General features: G+C 37.3%; 1 protein-coding gene across 1 annotated transcript; it reads left to right on the top strand.

Annotated features, from left to right (window-relative positions):
* The first annotated feature begins 10669 nt into the window (after positions 1 to 10669).
* BAN (NAD(P)-binding Rossmann-fold superfamily protein) lies at positions 10670 to 17918 on the top strand. The gene is made up of 6 exons (XM_078581166.1): positions 10670 to 10844; positions 11855 to 12021; positions 12662 to 12859; positions 14949 to 15108; positions 16809 to 17022; positions 17620 to 17918. The coding sequence occupies exons 1-6, from the start codon at positions 10709 to 10711 to the stop codon at positions 17777 to 17779; spliced, it is 1035 nt and encodes a 344-aa protein (XP_078437292.1). The 5' UTR covers positions 10670 to 10708; the 3' UTR covers positions 17780 to 17918.
* Positions 17919 to 19133: the final 1215 nt, after the last annotated feature.

Raw genomic sequence — 19133 nt, 5'->3', positions numbered from 1 at the left:
ACAAGTCATGAGCTGACTTTTTTATTTTTTGTATCAATTGGGGGGTGATGCGCAATACTGGAAAATAGCTAAATTAAATTAAAATAAATATAATTTTATAAAATAAAAATTATGGTAATTTAATCTTCATTCAAGGTTCCTAAAGTCAAAAATAGTGATCGGCTACATGGTATGATACCATTTGCCAAAAAGAGAGCTTGTGTGGTGCGGTGGGCACAAATAACATTCCAAGTCACACCCCTAATTTATTTTAAAAATTAAGCATGCATATTTTGTATTGAGACAGCATGCGGTTGTGCATGTAGTGCATCGTGACATATCGCTATGTCTCTTATTTATGATATAATTAACTTTCGTCTTTTTATCTCATTCTATGCAGGCATTAATAGAGTTTTCTGAACCATAGATTGAGAATGATGAGGACCATCATTTTAGTGAAAATAATATTTAGATAAACTATAAATGGAAACCTTGGAGGTGATGCTTGATGGATGTTATGTGGCCGTCAAGCCAATCATACCACCATGTTTATTTAAGTTGACAAAATAAAATATTACGTTTATTATCATTCCAATGTGATGTTTATAATGATGTCCATGAATATGTGCAATGACTTTGTGAGTTATGATGGGATCATAATACAGATATCACTAGTATTTACACATGTATTCTACATATTCCTATTCGATGGATAGTTGAGAGGGACATCAAATTATCCAGATAAAATAGCACTAAATTATCTTACTTATACGATAAGTATAGCTGATCATGTGGTTGTTAGTGCGGCGACACTAAGGACATATAGTGGGTGATTTTTGGAGAAAGAGTTCACTGAGTTGATCCGTATGAATCGTTGAACAGTATTATACCTATACGTCAATCAGGTTGATTCATGTCATGGATGTATAAGTGTTCCATTGACCTGAGACACCAAGGACATCTCATGAGTGGACGACTACGTTTTGACTATGACTTACGAACCTCTAATCATGGGATTCAAATAAGTTATAGATCAGATGTAGCAAGATGCTTACAAACATGATTGAGTGGTCAAGACAGGATCATCCACCCTCGGTATAAGAGGAGATTGACTCAAGGAAGACGATGCATAAAAATCCCTGGCTAAGATAGTGAGGATATTGGAGAATGCGTTCTCCAATGATCTGTGTTACGCATCAGTACTGATCGAATGATGGATTAAGGTTTGACAATAAACCATACCCTAAGTTGTTCGAGAGTCTCACGCGGATGATGGATTATACATATACGGTAACCGATGACGGTAAATGTTCCATGAGGGAGTTTGAGACTACTCGGTATCTTCTAGAGCACGAGGTGTAACTTGGCACCCCACAGGCTGGAAACTTAACCTATCGATTGGGTTAAATTGATCCTTAATTAATAAATCTATATGTTGATATAGTTAGTTAATTTGTTAGGCAATAATTATTATTGGGCCACTAAAGTTATTAACTAGAACGATACATGGGCGTAGAAGATCACACGCATAATATCACAAGGGCATTATGGCTATATTTTACTTTGTGGGGTTTTTGAGAAAAGCTGAAGTAAAATATAATAGGGAAGATGCACTCATTTCAAGGCCAGGCCAGCCAGATTTGAGAGCCCTCACTTTCTCCACTCTACTCTCGTCTCCACTCAACCAAGGAGAGTGTCTTCATGGTGAGAAGATCTTCAAGATTTTTAACGAGAGTTGAAGAAGAAGAGATGGAGATCCAAGCACCAAGTGATCGGGTGGATACTTCAGGATGGGCACATGAACGGCTTCAGAACGATCTTAACAAGAGCAAGTCAATGGTGGAAAAAGTTCCCCAAAAGGTGAATTTGATGTATTCATTTAAAAGATCGATTTTGAATCAAGTAACACGCTTCTGCATCATGGAATCATGTTTTTCATGATTGAACCAAGGCACTAAACCCAACAATGCTTTAGCGCCAAAGAATGTTATAATAATTTCAACATCGAAGATTACTCCAACTTGAAACTACAATATCGTACAATCCAAAAGACCAATCAAGCTAAGATTCTGAGGGCATCTTCATCTTTCTCCCTTTTTTACACACATGTCATTGATCTATAAGATGAAATGGAAATCACTAAGATAATTGTTTTTAACTTTCTCCCTACATTTTAAGGTATTTTGAAAGCAAGTGAGCTTAATGATCCATTAAGTTATTCTTCCGGTGTCCTATCAGATTGATGAGGAGCAACAAAGAAGTGGAGAAGCTTACCTACATCTGCAAATCACCATGGTCTTGAAATAATGTAATGACCTAGGGTGAATTTTCTTGCCTTACATCGTTTCATCGTTGTCATTGCTATTAGGTTAAAGCTATCTCATCCCTTCATTGTATCACATCATATCATTTCATCCCATCTTACACGCATGTTATTACCTGGTTTCATCATTCTTTCATTATTCCACCTGCATAAGTTAAACTAAAAACCCAATGGTGGCATAATTAAAAGACAAAATTTGAATTTTATCAATTAGATTTGTAACCTAAGTACAATTTTCAACCGGTATTTTATGTAATTTATCTAGTGATTTACTTTATTTCTCTAAAGTGTTATGAGTGTGATTTTACGTAGCCAATGATGTGGAAATATTAAGAGATATATATTTCAAATATCAATGAATTTTCATAATTAAGGTACAAAAATATGATTAAAAATATATCTCCTGAATTTACCATGTACATTTACACAATGTAGTGATATTTGAAAATTCTATTTTGCAAGAAAAATAAAAAAGATATAAACGTAAATATTTTTTGTGAAACAAAATGAAACAATACTGAAGAATCTGAAGAGGATTGTTATGATGAAAAACAGGTTGAATGTGTTGTATGCCCTTGTGATGATATTTCTGATTCCAAGTTGATATTGGAACTTCTTTTAAAGAGAACGAAACCTATGAAAATGAGAGATATCATTTAATGATCATACTTGTTATTTAGATGCTCCTAATTTCTATTAAATGGATGAATATCATGAAAATAATGTGCTTAAGAAAATAAAATTTTGATGAAAATTAATATGAGAATTGTTATGTCTTTTTGACAATACTTATAGTATTCAGATGTTACTTCTAGATGTTGAAAGTGATGATTTGATGTAATCAAATTTAAGGTATTCAATTGTTTTTTTATTTTGTTAAATCAATAAAATTATACAAAGCTTGACCGATAAAAGGATATGACTACTTAGTGATGAGTAATGGTCATCTCCACAGGGAATTCAAAGTGCCAAGCATTTTCGGCAGCCATGATTAGCTGCAGCCAATGATTAGCTACAATCTAAATGTCCAATATTTGACACCAGGATTAAATTTATCATTCAATCATTAATCTATCTTTTTCTATGTTTATTCAATTGGGATAGGAAATAAAGACTTGTAGGACTTACAAAGCCAATATTAACTAGACCTGTTCAATGGGCTAGTGGGTTACACATGTAAGGTTTACTGGATCTTTAAGAATATACATATAGTGAAGGGATTTATATGAAATTATTTATCAAGTATAAAAGGACCAAAAACCCCAAGTCAGAAATACTCATGCAAATATCTCCATGGACAGACTCCTTCTCCATATCTCGCAAGTGAGAATTGATAACATGTCAATCATTACATTAATGCCATATGTTTATGTATTTATTTCGAGCACATTATCATATATATGTGCTCTCAAGTTTCAAATGATAAGATATATATTTATAATGATAGTGTTATTTTCTGTATTTTTATACTTTATGGAATTTTATACTATCGTATTCCTAAATTAAAATAATTTTAGTTGATTCTAATAATTTCATGTTTTAAATAAATTATCTAAATAAACAATCTTTGTGAATTCCAAAGGATTAGTTGCACTACACACTATGAAAAAGGTAACATTATGGCCTCACAATTCATGGTACCAGAATGACTTGTCATGTGCTGATACAACTTTATTTTTGATGCATAGGGACACGAGGAAGGGGGACCTGTCCAAAGATGCAAAATTTAATGATTTAAATTTAATGAAACTCCAAAGGTCAAGAAAGCTCATACGTGTGGTGGAACGAAAACATCCTTTAATAGATAATTAGGAGACCTTTTTTGAGAATCCTTGGATGCATATTAAAACACATATCATGATGATCAAACAAAATTAGATGATTCTCCTAACTTGCTAGTGATTCAACATGGATCAACGAGGAGAAAGAAAACGTAACGACATAGAATGATCCAAATTTAGAATGTGATATCTGGAAATCCATAAGAGTTTTTTCACAAGAAATTTTCGGTTAGCTTTGTATCTCCCCTTTCTGAGACCTACTAGCAACTGATGGCCCAAGAAGAGATTCTTCTAGAGCTTACAGGATCTGTAGAAAAGTGCCTAGAGCCCCTCAAAATTCTCTGACAGGACCATCATAAAGATTTTCCCTAACAGAATGCAATGACAGATTCTTCTTTCGCCAAGATCTGAAGAATATCTCTGCTCAAACTTGTTAGATATGCAGATCTTTGGTCTTGTCTCATTTATGATATATAGGACATCACCATGCCAAAAGAATCACAAAGGTCAGTCAATGTGGAAGTAGGGGCATCTGAGGAGTGGCAATTGTAATTACATAGTGTCGCCAAGAAGATAAAGGATAGAGACATGGCATTGGTTCAAATTTTTATTTGGTCTTGTAATTTCTGAATTATTGTAGGTTTGAGTTCCTTCAGATGTGCCCATGCATAGAGTTCACAATGATATTGATGGCATGTCAATAGAGAGGTTATTAGTTTATAGGGCTAGGTTTCTACCTTGGGGGTGGGGTGAATTAGGTTTTAAAATTTTGAGTTTGAGTTTTCTAATTTAATTATTATAATATTTTTTGCCTATCTAGTGGAATGGAGATGGTGAATTCACACATCCATTTTATATAGGTTAGGTCTAGTCCCTTACTCTTGTGTGGGGACATCCCCTCTTGTACTTCCAAAAAAAAGTAACATGAGTCCAAATCCCCAAAAGAAATTCTTAGAATGGGGGTAATACACAAATAAAATAAAGAAAGAGCAGGTGAAGACTCTATCACTAAGCCCCTTCAGCCTTGTCAAATGTGTTTCTCTTCCACCTCCTTCTCTTCATTTCACACATCTCACTCCACTTGGTTCCCTTAGTCATCTTGAGAGAGGTTACCTGAGAACGCATTTTAGTAGCTTAATCTGACCATATTCACATGTTTGTTTGCATTAATTTTACTAGATATGCATGTTATAAAGTTTAATAAAATGATTAAATTTATTTTTAGAATGATATTATGAATGATATGATTTTTCAAACTCAAAATATATACATCATTTTTGGGCCTTTATTATATTAAATAAGAATTTTATAACCTATTTTGAATATTTTATTTGACAACGCCACGTGTCGTTGTTCGATTTGTCAAACGGCAATGAACTAGAGTAACGATAATGGTTGGCAACAGCCAATCATTAACCCGCTTAATAATTGGCGTCAACCAATCATTTAGCTAAGCAATTTAAGCATCGTGATTAGCAATGCCATAATTTTATTAAATGCAAACGGAATTATTTTTTTAATTTTTCCCAATGCAGGTGACATGGACGAATCATAAAAAGAAATGTATTTTTCTGCCATAAATGCTTGTGTGACCGATGCAAAAATTGATTAAAAATGATGCATCTTCCTCTCTCTCCTTAGAATGGTTAAACATTTCTACACAACCGAGTTGTCATATGACAAGTCGCGCTTATTTAGAGTATTTTCATTGGATAAACCGAGAGGGGCCACTGATATGGTGCGCACTGCCGCACTACCATGTTAACTAGTACAAACAGTATTAAACTTCATATGTAATTGATTTATAGGTATGCTCTATTTTGTCTTTTTCTCCATAGAGCCGTCAATCGCAGATGACGAGGAAGAATCTCAGCAAATAATCAGATTAAATGCTTGGATGAGACAAAACCCTAACAGAATGACGTAACGATGCTGATGAGGATGACGAGAGAAATATTTAAATTAAATTGATGGCTAGGAATCATCCAACTTCTAGGCTTGACATCAGACAATCCAGAACTTGGATTGAGCTGAAATTTTAAGGGTAGTTTTGTTTTTTTGTCCTCAATCCATCCTCCTAGAGAGGCAGATCAAAAGAAAATGACGTTTTGAAGGTTCATCAAGTATTCACTGATGTCTCTAGTGCTTGGAGTGGTTCAACGAAGAAGTAGGGAAGTTGATCAGAAACAGGAAGGTGCATTGATCCTGGCCAAACATTGTGATTTAAGTTTATGTCGTTCGCCTTACATTTAATTGTCTCCAACACATTTAGTTAGTGTAACCATCTTCATGATCCATCACCTTCGTCCATTACCATCATCCATACACCTTTGTCACCATCCATTATTTTCTGTTCTCATCCATTTCAAGTCCCCTCCTACACCATCACAATCTTGTTACATATCCCTTTATCCTACATCACTCTCTCCCATGTTAATCATCCTACTTTATTCTCAATACCTCCATCACTGTACCTACTACCGACTGTGTCACTACCACCGCTGTTGTCACAATCACATCTCATCTCTCCAGTCTTATCCGTCATAAACCCTAACTAGACTTCTAACTCTATCATCACCACTATATCCCCCCATTCACTAACTTGTAAGCACTACGTAATTCTCCTAATCTCCTCGAATTCACCCAATTAAGAGAATTTCCTTCCCTAGCATCCTTTCCGTCTAGAGACGACCCTTACTGATCACTAGCTAATTAAATAATTTATGAGTATAGGTTTATAAATTTTATTGATTAAACTCAAATTCTCAACGACATAATTTGGCTCTAATTTTGAGCTTATCATTACCGAAACCTTAGTGTTGACCACACAAGGTCACTAGATCATCCCCCTTAGCCTAGTGTAAGAAATTCTCTCAAAATCCTAAACTAGTTGATATAATTCAATCAAATAAAAGTAATAACAATTAAGATATATATAATATCAAATGATGCATTTTGAGATGCTTGAATTTTTATTATCTTATTCAACTTACTCCTTGTTTTCTCAAATCTAGTCACTCTCCAAGATTCTTCTTGATCTACTAATTTGACCTTATAAGGATGTATGAGTGGCCCACCAAATTTCACTTCCCTTAATAAACTCAAATTGGCTTAGAATAACTCAATAGTTATGTTAATAATATTATCAATGTCCCTTAAATAGACCTCAATATGAATCCCCAAATTTATCTCAAATTTCCCAAATAGAACTTTCAATCAATCCACTAATCTTATTTGAATTTATCACAATATAATATCAAATAGATACCTCAAACCTCTTCCTTTGATTATTCTCAAATCCAAAATTTTAGTTAAATAAATCAATCAATGTAATATATTCCCCTTCACTCTTTCTAGATACACTCGAAAGCTCTATCTCAGTCAATGAAGTTTCCTCTCTCTAGGTTCACTCAAATGTCCAATCTTAATCCACAAAATTTCATGTCTTTAGGTTCACTTTAAAGCTCAATCAAAGAGAATGCTCAATCTCATTCAACAAATTTATCCTTCTCTGGGTTCATTTAATACCCACTCTGAATCTGCAAATTGTTCTCTCTATATTTTCTCAAAAAATTCTTCCTCGGTGATTCTATCCCAACAGGGAATTCAATCGTGATAAACAATGAATGAGAAGGAATTATGCACCATGCGGATTGAAACCTTGCTTTCTCCTTCCCCATTTCATTGGATGAATGACCTTCTCTCCCTCTATTATTTTCACATCCAGCTACCTTGTAGAAGACTTGCAGCGGAAGCTAAAAACAGAGAAGCAATAGTAATGTACCAGGAAAGGGTTGATCTTGGAGTCAGATCTTGGTTCTTCCATCTTGCATTTATTGCTTATGAGAGGGAGAGCGAGATGCAATGGATGGATTGGGCTTTCTGTCTCTCTTATTTTCAGTTGGAGGCATTTGGATTTCAAAGACGTGCTTAAAGAGAGTATACTGCCTTGTCTAAAAAAATGGTTTTTAAGGCCCTAAGTAGGAGAGAGAGAGAATAGGTGAGATCAAGAGCCCTAGATCGAGCGCTTATCTTAACATGAAGTGTTAGGTTGTTTAGGCAATCCATATCATTAGTACATTTAATATTTGCTTTAACGACCCAATATCTGCTGGATAAAGCCTTGAATGCTTGTGAATTACTGTAAAAGAAAAGGAACGCCTTTCCTTTGGAAAGCGGAGATGGGGAGCAGCTTAAAATAGAAGGTTTTTAGGATCAAAGTAAATCCAAGATTTTCTTTCCAATTTTCTACTTAACGGGTTCAAAGATTCACGAGGGAAACCATGGAACTCCTGGAGGACCCCTCTAACATCCCCAGGGTGATGTCATACCATCCAGGTCAGCAAGAAAAAATGTTATAATATAATTGGCATTAAATAGACAAAATCACAAGGGCAAATTTCAACATATAGATCTTTGCCTTATATGCAAGACATAAGTACTCACATAATCATCAGAAAAATATGAGATAGATCTTTCTGAAAGTCGTATTTAAATTATAATGACTTCCATTCAGAAAAACATATTAATTCAAAATATATTTATCATTAAGAATTATCCATTTGATTCCTTCATGGTTGACCAGAACTGAGATTACAAAGATCAATTGACACTTGACGCATCGCTACCCATCAAATTAATGTCCATAAAATTCTGCAATAACATTTTCCGTATTCTTCATCAATATTAGAATATGGATTTTTTATATTTTAATATTGAGGACTGGTGTTGATGAATCAGAACTGGTATTTTTTTGAGTTCCTTCTAGACTTTTTGACTGCATATCAGTGTTGGTGATTGTAGCAGCCAAGGCCTATATGGGTAAATTTATGTAATATTAAATTTATTGTTATTTTTATTAACTATATTACGCATTTTTTATTAAAATGGCATGGTGAGATATATTAATCTTATTAGAGATAATTGACAAAAACTCTGAGTCCATGACGATTGGGACAATACAGAATAATAAGCATTGATTTAGATCAATAAGTACCGTAATGAGAAATGTTAGGCCGTTCACGAGGATATCCTAAGCAGCCAAAAGTCTTTAAAACAAATCGCAACGAGTTTTTGACACAAAATTTCCAAATCAGAATTTTCTTTTAGTTAAGGAGATGTCATGTGATTTAGCACAAATGCGGTTGTGAAGACAGCTTCACCCCAATAATTAACATCCATTAAGGGATGCTATGAAGTGAAAGACACAGATTTCATAATGTGGTAATATTTTGTTTCACTAATTATGTTATTTCAGGTATTGCGTATGGGCACAAAACATGATGCATCAAGCCTTTTATTTAAAGCTGGGGTGAAGGGCTTGAAATATTCAATCAGATTTAAAGGAAACAATAGAGTAGATCATTGTTTTCAACACGATTTTGAAATATCGTAAAGCAATTAAAAACATCACTAAATTTCTAAATCATCAATGGATATGAAATAGTTGGAAAACCCAAAATATCATGTTGCAAAACACTTCTCTTGTTCTCTTGTCATTCACAAGTAAAGGTGATGCAAAAAAATCTATGAAAATATTATTTTAGTTAGTTATTTAATGAAAAGATAATAGTGAGGAAGTGGACCTGAAGAGTGATGCAGAGAGAGTACTGGGATGATGGTAGGAACAAAAAAAGAAAAGTTTTTAATTATTTTCTGTTATCTCAGTTAGGAACAAAAAAAGAAAAGTTTTTCGCCAGTAAATTTATTGGATCAACACAGTTTACCTCATGATTGCAACAAAAACCATTAATTTTTTTTCAGCCAGTATATAGAATTTGTAGGGTTTGAATGTGTAGTTACGTTGTAGTTAAAGTGCGGTTAACTATCTTGATTGCGTCTTGCAGGTCTGATCATGGTTAAGTCACGTTGAAGATCTCCCCCGTTTTGGAAGGTTTATCTGGGTTGTTCATCTTGAAATAAAATGTTGTTTTAATCATGTCAGGTTGGTGGTCTCGTTATTTTCTGTTTTGATGCTTTTGGTTACCTCTGTTAGGAACAAAGAAAGGAAAGCTAGTAAACTTATTGGGTCAAACATAGTTTACCTCACGATTGCAACAAAACATTTAAAAAAAATTTAGCCAGTACATAGAATTTGTAGGTTTTGAATGTGCAGTTAAGATGTAGTTAAAGTGTGGTTAACTATCTTGATTGAGTCTTGCAGGGCTGGTCATGGTAAAGTCACGTTGAAGATCTCCCCCATTTTGGAAGGTTTATGTGGGTTGTTCATCTTGAAATAAAATGTTGTTTTAATCATGTCAGGTTGGTGGTCTCGTTATTTTCTGTTTTGTGATTTTGGTTACATCTGTTAGGAACAAAGAAAGGAAAGCTTTAAGCCAGTAAATTTATTGGGTCAAACACAGTTTACCTCGCGATTGCAACAAAAATCATTATTTTTTTTAGCCAGAAAATCAGAAGACCCATCACGTTGGTTTCTACCAACCCAGTATCATCCTCGCCATGAATGCACCCGGTGAGCTAACCTTCTTCCTCTCTGACTCATGGGTAGGTTCAGCCCTTTGTCACAACGTGCCCACCGGCCTCTACAGCGCTGCAAGTTCAGCTATTTATTCCTACCGAGCGATGGATTTCCTCTGCAGAGAGTTCGTCGCCGTTGAAGAAGGCGATGACGATGACGATAACGTCCGGCGAGAGGAAGAAGACTGCCTGCGTCACCGGCGCAAACGGGTTCCTGGCCACTGCGCTGGTGAAGCTTCTTCTGCAGTGTGGTTACACCGTCAACGCCACCGTCCGCAACACAAGTTAGCGTGATCTACGTTCTTGTTTTTCTTTTATCGTGGACGGATGACGCACTGAAGAAAGAACGGAGCCCTGTCCGTCCTCTGTCATGCTGTCTAATCCTCGGAGGGGTGATGATAGATTTGATTGTTGTCATCGTCAGTCTCCGAACATCGGAGAAGGACGAGGAAATGGCATTTTGGTCCGTCATCCAACGCAGAGTCTGCAGTTTTGCTCTGTTTCCATGGTAGAGAAAGGCATTTTGTTTTTCTTTTATCGCGGAGGGATGACGGACGGGAAAGAATAGAGCCCAGTCAGTTCTCAGTCATGCTGTCTAATCCTCGGAGTGATGATAGATTTGATTGTTGTCATCGTCAGTCTCCCAACATTGGGGACGGACGAGGAAATGGCATTTTGGTCCGTTATCCGTCACAGAGTTTGCAGTTTTGTTCTGTTTTCGTCGTAGCCAATGGCATTTTGTTTTTCTTTTATCGTGGACGGATGACGGATGGGAAAGAACGGAGCCCAGTCCGTTGTCAGTCATGCTGTCTAATCCTCGGAGGAGCGATGATAGATTTGATTGTTGTCATCGTCAGTCTCCGAACCTTGTCTCTGTGACTCAGAGAAGGACAAGGGAATGACATTTTGGTCAGTCATCCGTCACAGAGTCTGCAGTTTTATTATGTTTCCGTCGGAGCGGATGGAGGATGGTCTTCAATTTGAAGTAAGTCCTCGTCAACCAACGGCACGAAGGCTTTTGTTACGGAGAACAGGACGGATGACATTAGTCCTTCAACCGTGAGTTTTATCTCTAAGCTTGTGGACAGACGAAACAGTTCTGTTCAGTCATCTGTTACAGGGCTTGTTGTTCCATTTCGGATCCACGAAGGACAGAACCGGATCCACTAAGGATTTTTGTTCAGTTTCAGTTTTGAGGTCAGGACGGATGACAGATTTGATCCTGTCCCGTTCCGTTTGTCATCCGTCCACAAGTCTTATGATAACAGTTAATTTCCTTCTTTTATTCCTACAGCCAAGGAGAATAAAGTGGCTCATTTGTTAGCATTGAAGAGCTTGGGAGAGTTGAAGATATTCAATGCAGATCTCGGCGTTGAGGGCAGTTTTGATGAGGCAATATTGGGATGTGATTATGCCTTCCTCGTTGCGAGCCCTGTTGCCTTTGACGATAAGGATCCAGAGGTTAGTCCACTACCTGACAGAAATAGTTTTTGTGGAACCATGACGTGATTCGACCTCCAAGTCCATATACCCGTCATCGTCATCTCAAATATGTTTGAGTCGAGTATGACAATTTCATCATCATCACCATTGCCATCACTGTCACCATCACTATCACCATTACCATGACCAGTCATCATCATTGATCCATTGCCATCCTTCAGCAATCTAATGATAATTTCAAAATCTTCTCCCATTATCCAAGTCAGGGTAGGTGTCATCTCAAATATGTTTGAGTCAAGTATGTCAATTTCATCATCATCACCATCCCCCTCACCATCATCATCACTGTCGTCATCACCAGTCATCATCATTGATCCATTGTCATCCTTCAGCAATCTAATGATAACTCCAAATATTCTCTCATTATCCAGGTCAGGGTAGGTACAGTACATAAATTCCCCTCAAGTGGGCAAATTTCAGGACCAAAAAAATCACAACATTTAATGCCAAAAACTATATTTTCCACTGCCGTTTTCCATTCTGAGATGGGAACTGAAGACAGATTAAGTTCAAACCCACTATCATCCTTACAAACCAACCTACTCCCCAGGAGTTAATTTTTTGCTAAGTTGGAGAGTATGGTTTTTTTTATTATCAGAATGAGCTAATCAAGCCGGCAGTAGAAGGGACGTTGAACGTGTTGAGGTCCTGCGCGAGGGCGAAGACGGCGAGGGTGGTGCTGACCTCGTCTGCCGCGGCGGTATCGGCGAATAGGTTGGAAGGGCCGGGCCTGGTCTTGGACGAGGGCTCATGGACGGACGTCGAGTTTCTTTATGCCAATAAGCCGCCAACATGGGTATATGCCTCGTAGCAATAGCTCTCTCTTTCTCTCTTTTTATATTTACATCTATCTCTCTATCTCTCTCTCGCAATAGCTCTCTCTTTCTCTCCTTTCATATTTGCATCTACCTCTCTATCTCTCTCTCGCAATAGCTCTCTCTTTCTCTCTTTTTATATTTGCATCTACCTCTCTATCTCTCTCTCGTAATAGCTCTCTCTTTCTCTCTTTTTATATTTGCATCTACCTTTCTGTCTCTCTCTCGCAATAGCTCTCTCTTTCTCTCTTTTTATATTTACATCTATCTCTCTCTCTCTCTCTCTCGTAATATCTCTCTCTTTCTCTCTTTTTATATTTGCATCTACCTTTCTATCTCTCTCTCGCAATAGCTCTCTCTTTCTCTCTTTTTATATTTACATCTATCTCTCTCTCTCTCTTTCTCTCTTTTTATATTCACATCTATATCTTTATCTCTCTCTCTCTCTCAATGGCTCTCTCTTTCTCTCTTTTTATATTTACTTCTATATCTCTCTCGAAAAAGCTCTCTCTTTCTCTCTTTTTTATATTTACATCTACCTTTCTATCTCTCTCTTGCAATAGCTCTCTCTTTCTCTCTTTTTATATTCACATCTATCTCTTTATCTCTCCCTCTCGCAATAGCCCTCTCTTTCTCTCCATTTATACTTACATCTACCTTTCTATCTCTCTCGCAATAGCTCTCTCTTTCTCTCTTTTTATACTTACATCTACCTCTCTATCTCTCTCTCGCAATAGATCTCTCTTTCCTCTCTATCTCTCTCTCGCAATAGATCTCTCTTTCCTCTCTATCTCTCTCTCGCCATAGCTCTCTCTTTCCTCTCCATCTCTCTCTCTCGCAATAGCTCTCTGTTTCTCTCTTTTTATACTTACATCTATCTCTCTATCTCTTTCTCGCAATAGCTCTCTCTTTCTCTCTTTTTATAGTTGCATCTATTTCTCTATCTCTCTCAATCTCTCAATATCTCTCTCTCTTTCTCTCTTTTTCTACTTCCATCTATTTCTCTATCTCTCTCTCTCGCTTCTTTAAATTTTCTTATTCCTTTCTGTATGCCAACGAGCCACTAACATGGGTACGGCTCGTCGCAACAGAACACACACTCTCTTTCTATCTCTCTCCCCCTATCTCTATCTCTCTCCCTCTCTCTCTATCTCTTTCCATCTCTCTCGATCTCTATCTCTCTTCCTCTCTCTCTATCTCTCTCTATCTTTCTCCCTCTCTCGCGATCTCTCTATATCGTCTTCCTCTCTCTCGATCTCTCTCTATCTTTCTCCCTCTCTCGCGATCTCTCTATATCGTCTTCCTCTCTCTCGATCTCTCTCTATCTTTCTCCCTCTCTCGCGATCTCTCTATATCGTCTTCCTCTCTCTCGATCTCTCTCTATCTTTCTCCCTCTCTCGCGATCTCTCTATATCGTCTTCCTCTCTCTCGATCTCTCTCTATCTTTCTCCCTCTCTCTCTATCTCTCTATCTCTCTCCCTCTCTATCTCTCTTCTTTGAATTTTGTTTTCCCTTTCTCTCTCTTCTTTAAATGTTTCTGTCATCGCTTCTTTCTCTCTCTTCTTATCCTCTCCTTAAATTATCACCATCTCTCTGTCTCATCTCTCTTTTCCTCTCTCTATCTCTCTTCCTCTTCTCTAAACTTTGTTATCCCATTCTCTCTCTCTCTTTAAATTTTGTTATCCCTTTCTCTCTCTGTCTCTCTAAATTTTGTTATCCCTTGGACCCTTTCTCTCTATTTCGCTCTCTTCATTAAATTTTGTAATATCTTTCTCTCTCTGTCTCTTTAAATTTTCTTATCCATTTCCCCTCCTCTTTAAATTTTGTTATCCTTTCTCTCTCTCCTTTAAATTTTGTCATCCTTTCTCTCTCTCTCTTCGTTAAATTTTGTTATCCCTCTCTCTCTCTTATTTTGAGATTTTGTTCACATCTCTTCTTTATCTCTCTTCTTATTTTCTTTCTCTTCTACGAGTTATCACCCTCTCTCTCTCTCTCCCCCTCTCCCTATCTCTACAAACTACTAACTATGTCTATGTTTCTTCGGCACAAAACTATTAACTGTGGATGAAGGGGTACCTGGCGGCAAAAACGTTGGCTGAGAAAGCTGCATGGCAGTTTGCAGCAGACAATAACCTCGACCTCGTCGCGGTCAACCCCACTCTAATCATTGGCCCTTCCCTCACCCAAGAAACCCCTTTCAGCATCAAGCTGGCTCTGGCTTTGATCACAGGTGATCTTCCATCTTTGCATTTCTCTCTCTAACCCTCTCACTTCCTAATCTCTCTCTCTCTCACTCACTTTACTTCATTTACTAATCTGCAAACGTCAAGGCATTTCGATATAGGTCGGTTTGAAACAGTTTTCTCTCACATCGCTACAAATAATGTCCATTGCATTATCAAATCCAGGTGATGGCAGCATCTCCACCTCTCTCAATCCCTCTCTCTCGCTCTGTCTCTCTCTCCCTCTCCATCTCTCTTTCTCTCTATCTGTGTCTCTCTCCTTCTTTTCTCTTTCTCACTGTCTCACTTGGTCTCTCTCTTCCTCTCCTCTTTTTCTCTCTGTCTGTCTCTCTCTCACGCTCTCCTTTTCTCTCTCTCCCTCTCTGTCAGTCTCTCTTTCTTCTTCTCTCTTCTTCTCTCTTTCTCTCTCTGTCTTTCTGTCTGTCTCTCTCTCACCCTCTCCTTTTCTCTCTCTCCCTCTCTGTCTGTCTCTCTCTCTCCTCCTCTCTTTCTCTCTCTGTCTTTCTGTCTGTCTCTCTCTCTCCTCTCTTTCTCTCTCTGTGTTTCTGTCTCCCTCTCTCTCTCTTCTCTCTTTCTCTCTCTGTCTTTCTGTCTCCCTCCCTCTCTCTCTCTTCCTCCCTCTCTCTCTCTCCTTCTCAATCTATTTCTTTCCTATTTGCTCTCTTCAGCTATTTAAAAACCTTTTTTGTCCTGATCATTTTCTACCATTCTTTCCATCTCGTAATCTTTTTATACCAAACCCATCATCAAATGTTCTCTCCGAGAGGGTAAAACCTAATCCTCTCTCTCTCTCTCTCTCTCTCTCTCTCTCTCTCTCTCTCTCTCTCTCTCTCTCTCTCTCTCTCTCTCTCTCTCTCTCTCTCTCTCTCTCTCTCTCTCTCTCTCTCTCTCTCTCTCTCTCTCTCTCTCTCTCTCTCTCTCTCTCTCTCTCTCTCTCTCTCTCTCTCTCTCCCTCTCTCTCTCTCCCTCTCTCTCTCGATCGCTCGCTCTCACTTTATCTCTCGATCTATCTATCTATATTTATCTCTAGCTCCATCTCTCTCTGTACTACGCATTTATTTTCTGATCTGTTTGGCTGTCTAGACTTCCCTCTCGCCCTGCATCTATCTGCCCGCATTTTTCTAACCATCAACGTCTCTCTCTCTCTCTCTCTCTCTCTCTCTCTCTCTCTCTCTCTCTCACTCTCGATCTCTCGATCTCTCGATATATATATATATATATATATATATAGAGAGAGAGAGAGAGAGAGAGAGAGGATTAAGTTTTACCATCTCGGAGAGAACATTTGATCATGGGTTTGGGATATATATATATATATATCTTTATCTCTATATCTATCCCCCTCTGTACTAAGCATTTATTTTCTCATCTGTTTGGCTGTCTAGACTTCCCTCTCCCCCTGCGTCTACCTCTCCCCATTTTTCTAACCATCAACGTCTGTCTCTCTCTTTCTTTCTCTCTCTCTCTCTCTATCTCTCTATTTCTCTCTCTATCTCTCTCTCTACTATCTACTCTGCATTTCCCTTTCTGCTCTGTTTTTTCTCATCTACAATCTACTATGAACCCACCTCTACTCACTCATCGATCTCCCCATATTGTTCTGCCATCAGCATTTCTATCTATCATTATCTTCATCTCTCTCTCTTCCACTCGCGTATACCGTTAACATGTTCATCACTTTGATCAGGAGAAGAGCTACCAACGTTGGCGATTAAGATCATGGAAAAAGTCTCCGGGTCAATCTCGGTCGTCCATTTAGAGGACGTTTGCCGAGCTCAGCTCTTCCTTGCAGAGGCGCCGGCCGCTAAAGGGCGCTACATAGTCAGTGCAGTTGACTCCGGCTTGTGGGCTTTGTCTGCTTTCCTCTCGTCTAGATACCCTCAACACAAAATCACCACAAGGTCAGACCTTGATTTTAAATCCCAAACCCTGCCCTCTTGAAAGATTGCACTATGGGATAAAATCTTTAAACCCGTTCCTGCTTTCTGTCATTGACAATCACTTGCCTCTCTCTCTCTCTCTCTCTCTCTCTCTCTCTCTCTCTCTCTCTCTCTCTCTCTCTCTCTCTCTCTCTCTCTCTCTCTCTCTCTCTCTCTCTCTCTCTCTCTCTCTCTCTCTCTCTCTCTCTCTCTCTCTCACACACACACACACACACACACACACACTATCCATCTGTCAGTCTATCTTTGTGTCCTTGGCTGTCATATCTGCACCCATGTAATCAGTTTATCCAACATGTTGCAATTCTCTTTTGCTGTAGTGTCCTCCCTTCAAAACTACATAAATTTAGTGATATTTGAAAGGTATCACATCCTCCATATCCAACTTCACTGTCACATCCTAGGAGATGGATACTCACCCTCTCACTTCTATATCCCTCTCTATCTAAAACTACATTCATCCATATGTTCATCTATATATCTAGATATCTACCTATCTATCTATTGATAATATAATTAATGAGATTGCTCTCTTTTTTTTATTCATGCCTCACACAGCCTATCCGATGTGCCTGAGAGGCCGAGGGTGCGGTTCTCTACTGGAAAGCTTAGAAAGGAAGGCTTCAAATTCAAGCATGAGAAGCTGGAAGATTTCTATGACTTGGCTGTGGAGATGGGTCATGTGGCAGGGCTTCTGCCAGTACCTACAAATCAATAGAAGCCATAAAACTGGCTCTATTAACCATGTATGTCATTTCACCACCCTCATCTCCAGTGATAGAAATAATGGGGACTTGAGTAAATAACTCATGCTAATTGATTTCTAGCATTGCAGTTGCCTCCTTCACCAAATCAAATCATAGACTGATGGACCTTAGTGTCTGGTAGTGAGTTAACCTTTCAATGGCCCTGCCTCAATGGACCATTATTTATATTTTGGTTGGTTTCTCTTGAAATTTTCTTTCTTTTTTTTCAAATAGAAATACCACTGGAACACCTCAGGAAATATGACTAAATTAAATTTGCAAATAGGAGGGCTTTGATTTTAATTGATAACATATACATGCCTTGGCAGATCAACATATTTTATTTTTTTGAAGAAAATAGTTTAAGTGAATGGATACGGTATGAGTTTTGTTCGCTACATGGGTCTTATTTTAAAGAGATACAAGTGAAGCATTCTGGGGCCAAAGATTTTTGTACAAATGGCGCCAATCAGCATTCTGGTACTGATAACACTGATCCATTCATAAATTACTTTATTTTATTGCATCTTATGATATTCATCTTATTGATTATTAATCATGAATACATTTTTAATTCTCATTAAACTCCATGAAAGGCATTATTAAATCTCAATAGACGAAAACATGACTTCCTATTTGTGCAGCGTTATCATTAATCATACAAAGGCACTTTTGAGATTTATTCCAATATTAAGGAGTTTCTAGATGGATAAAAGGGAGGGTATCCCTTGCATTTTTAAAGATATTTATAACTAATATTTTTTCTAATAATGGAGATCATATTTAATGGAACAGCATAAACTGCTAGTATATTTCCATGTACTTTGTGTTATAATATTGTGGTGCATGTTTATCAACATAACATTGATTCATCACTCCTGAATCATACCTTGGGAACTTTATGAAGCAGTAAACATATTTCAAAGCTTAATCCACAAAAAAATGAGGTATTCTATTGAGTACGAAAAAAGGTGCAAACATCAGCAGGACTCCTGCAGTAGTAATAAGATTGAAAAATATAGCCATTTATTTAAAATCAAAAATGTAGTAGTACCTTAAAAATTGAGAGAGCCGAAAAAATTATAATTTTAATTAAATTTTATTAATTATTTTTACTTGATTTTATTCTCCCCCAAAGTATAATACGGTCAAAAAATTTGAATCATACAGTTAAAATTGCTTAGATATCATTATATTCAACTGAGTTGCATCAAGCATAGACTTTAAATAATAGTGTCTAAGTTTCAAAGTTTGACTTATGCTTTATCAATGGATATTCATAGAATCAAGTTGAATGCTCGAGATTCTAAATAAAAAATAAACAGA

This window comes from Wolffia australiana, chromosome 9 (assembly GCF_029677425.1).
Source record: "Wolffia australiana isolate 7733 chromosome 9, ASM2967742v1".
NCBI lineage: Eukaryota > Viridiplantae > Streptophyta > Magnoliopsida > Alismatales > Araceae > Wolffia > Wolffia australiana.
The sequence above is the reverse complement of the archived record's forward strand: the minus strand, read 5'-3'. Positions and strand labels throughout refer to the sequence as shown.

Bases quoted from the DNA above. Each gene is read 5' to 3' on its own strand.
- BAN (XM_078581166.1), top strand. From the start codon at position 10,709: ATGACGATGACGATAACGTCCGGCGAGAGGAAGAAGACTGCCTGCGTC. The intron at 10,845-11,854 runs GTTAGCGTGATC...TTATTCCTACAG, and splicing joins CGCCACCGTCCGCAACACAA to CCAAGGAGAATAAAGTGGCT. The intron at 15,109-16,808 runs GTGATCTTCCAT...CACTTTGATCAG, and splicing joins GGCTCTGGCTTTGATCACAG to GAGAAGAGCTACCAACGTTG.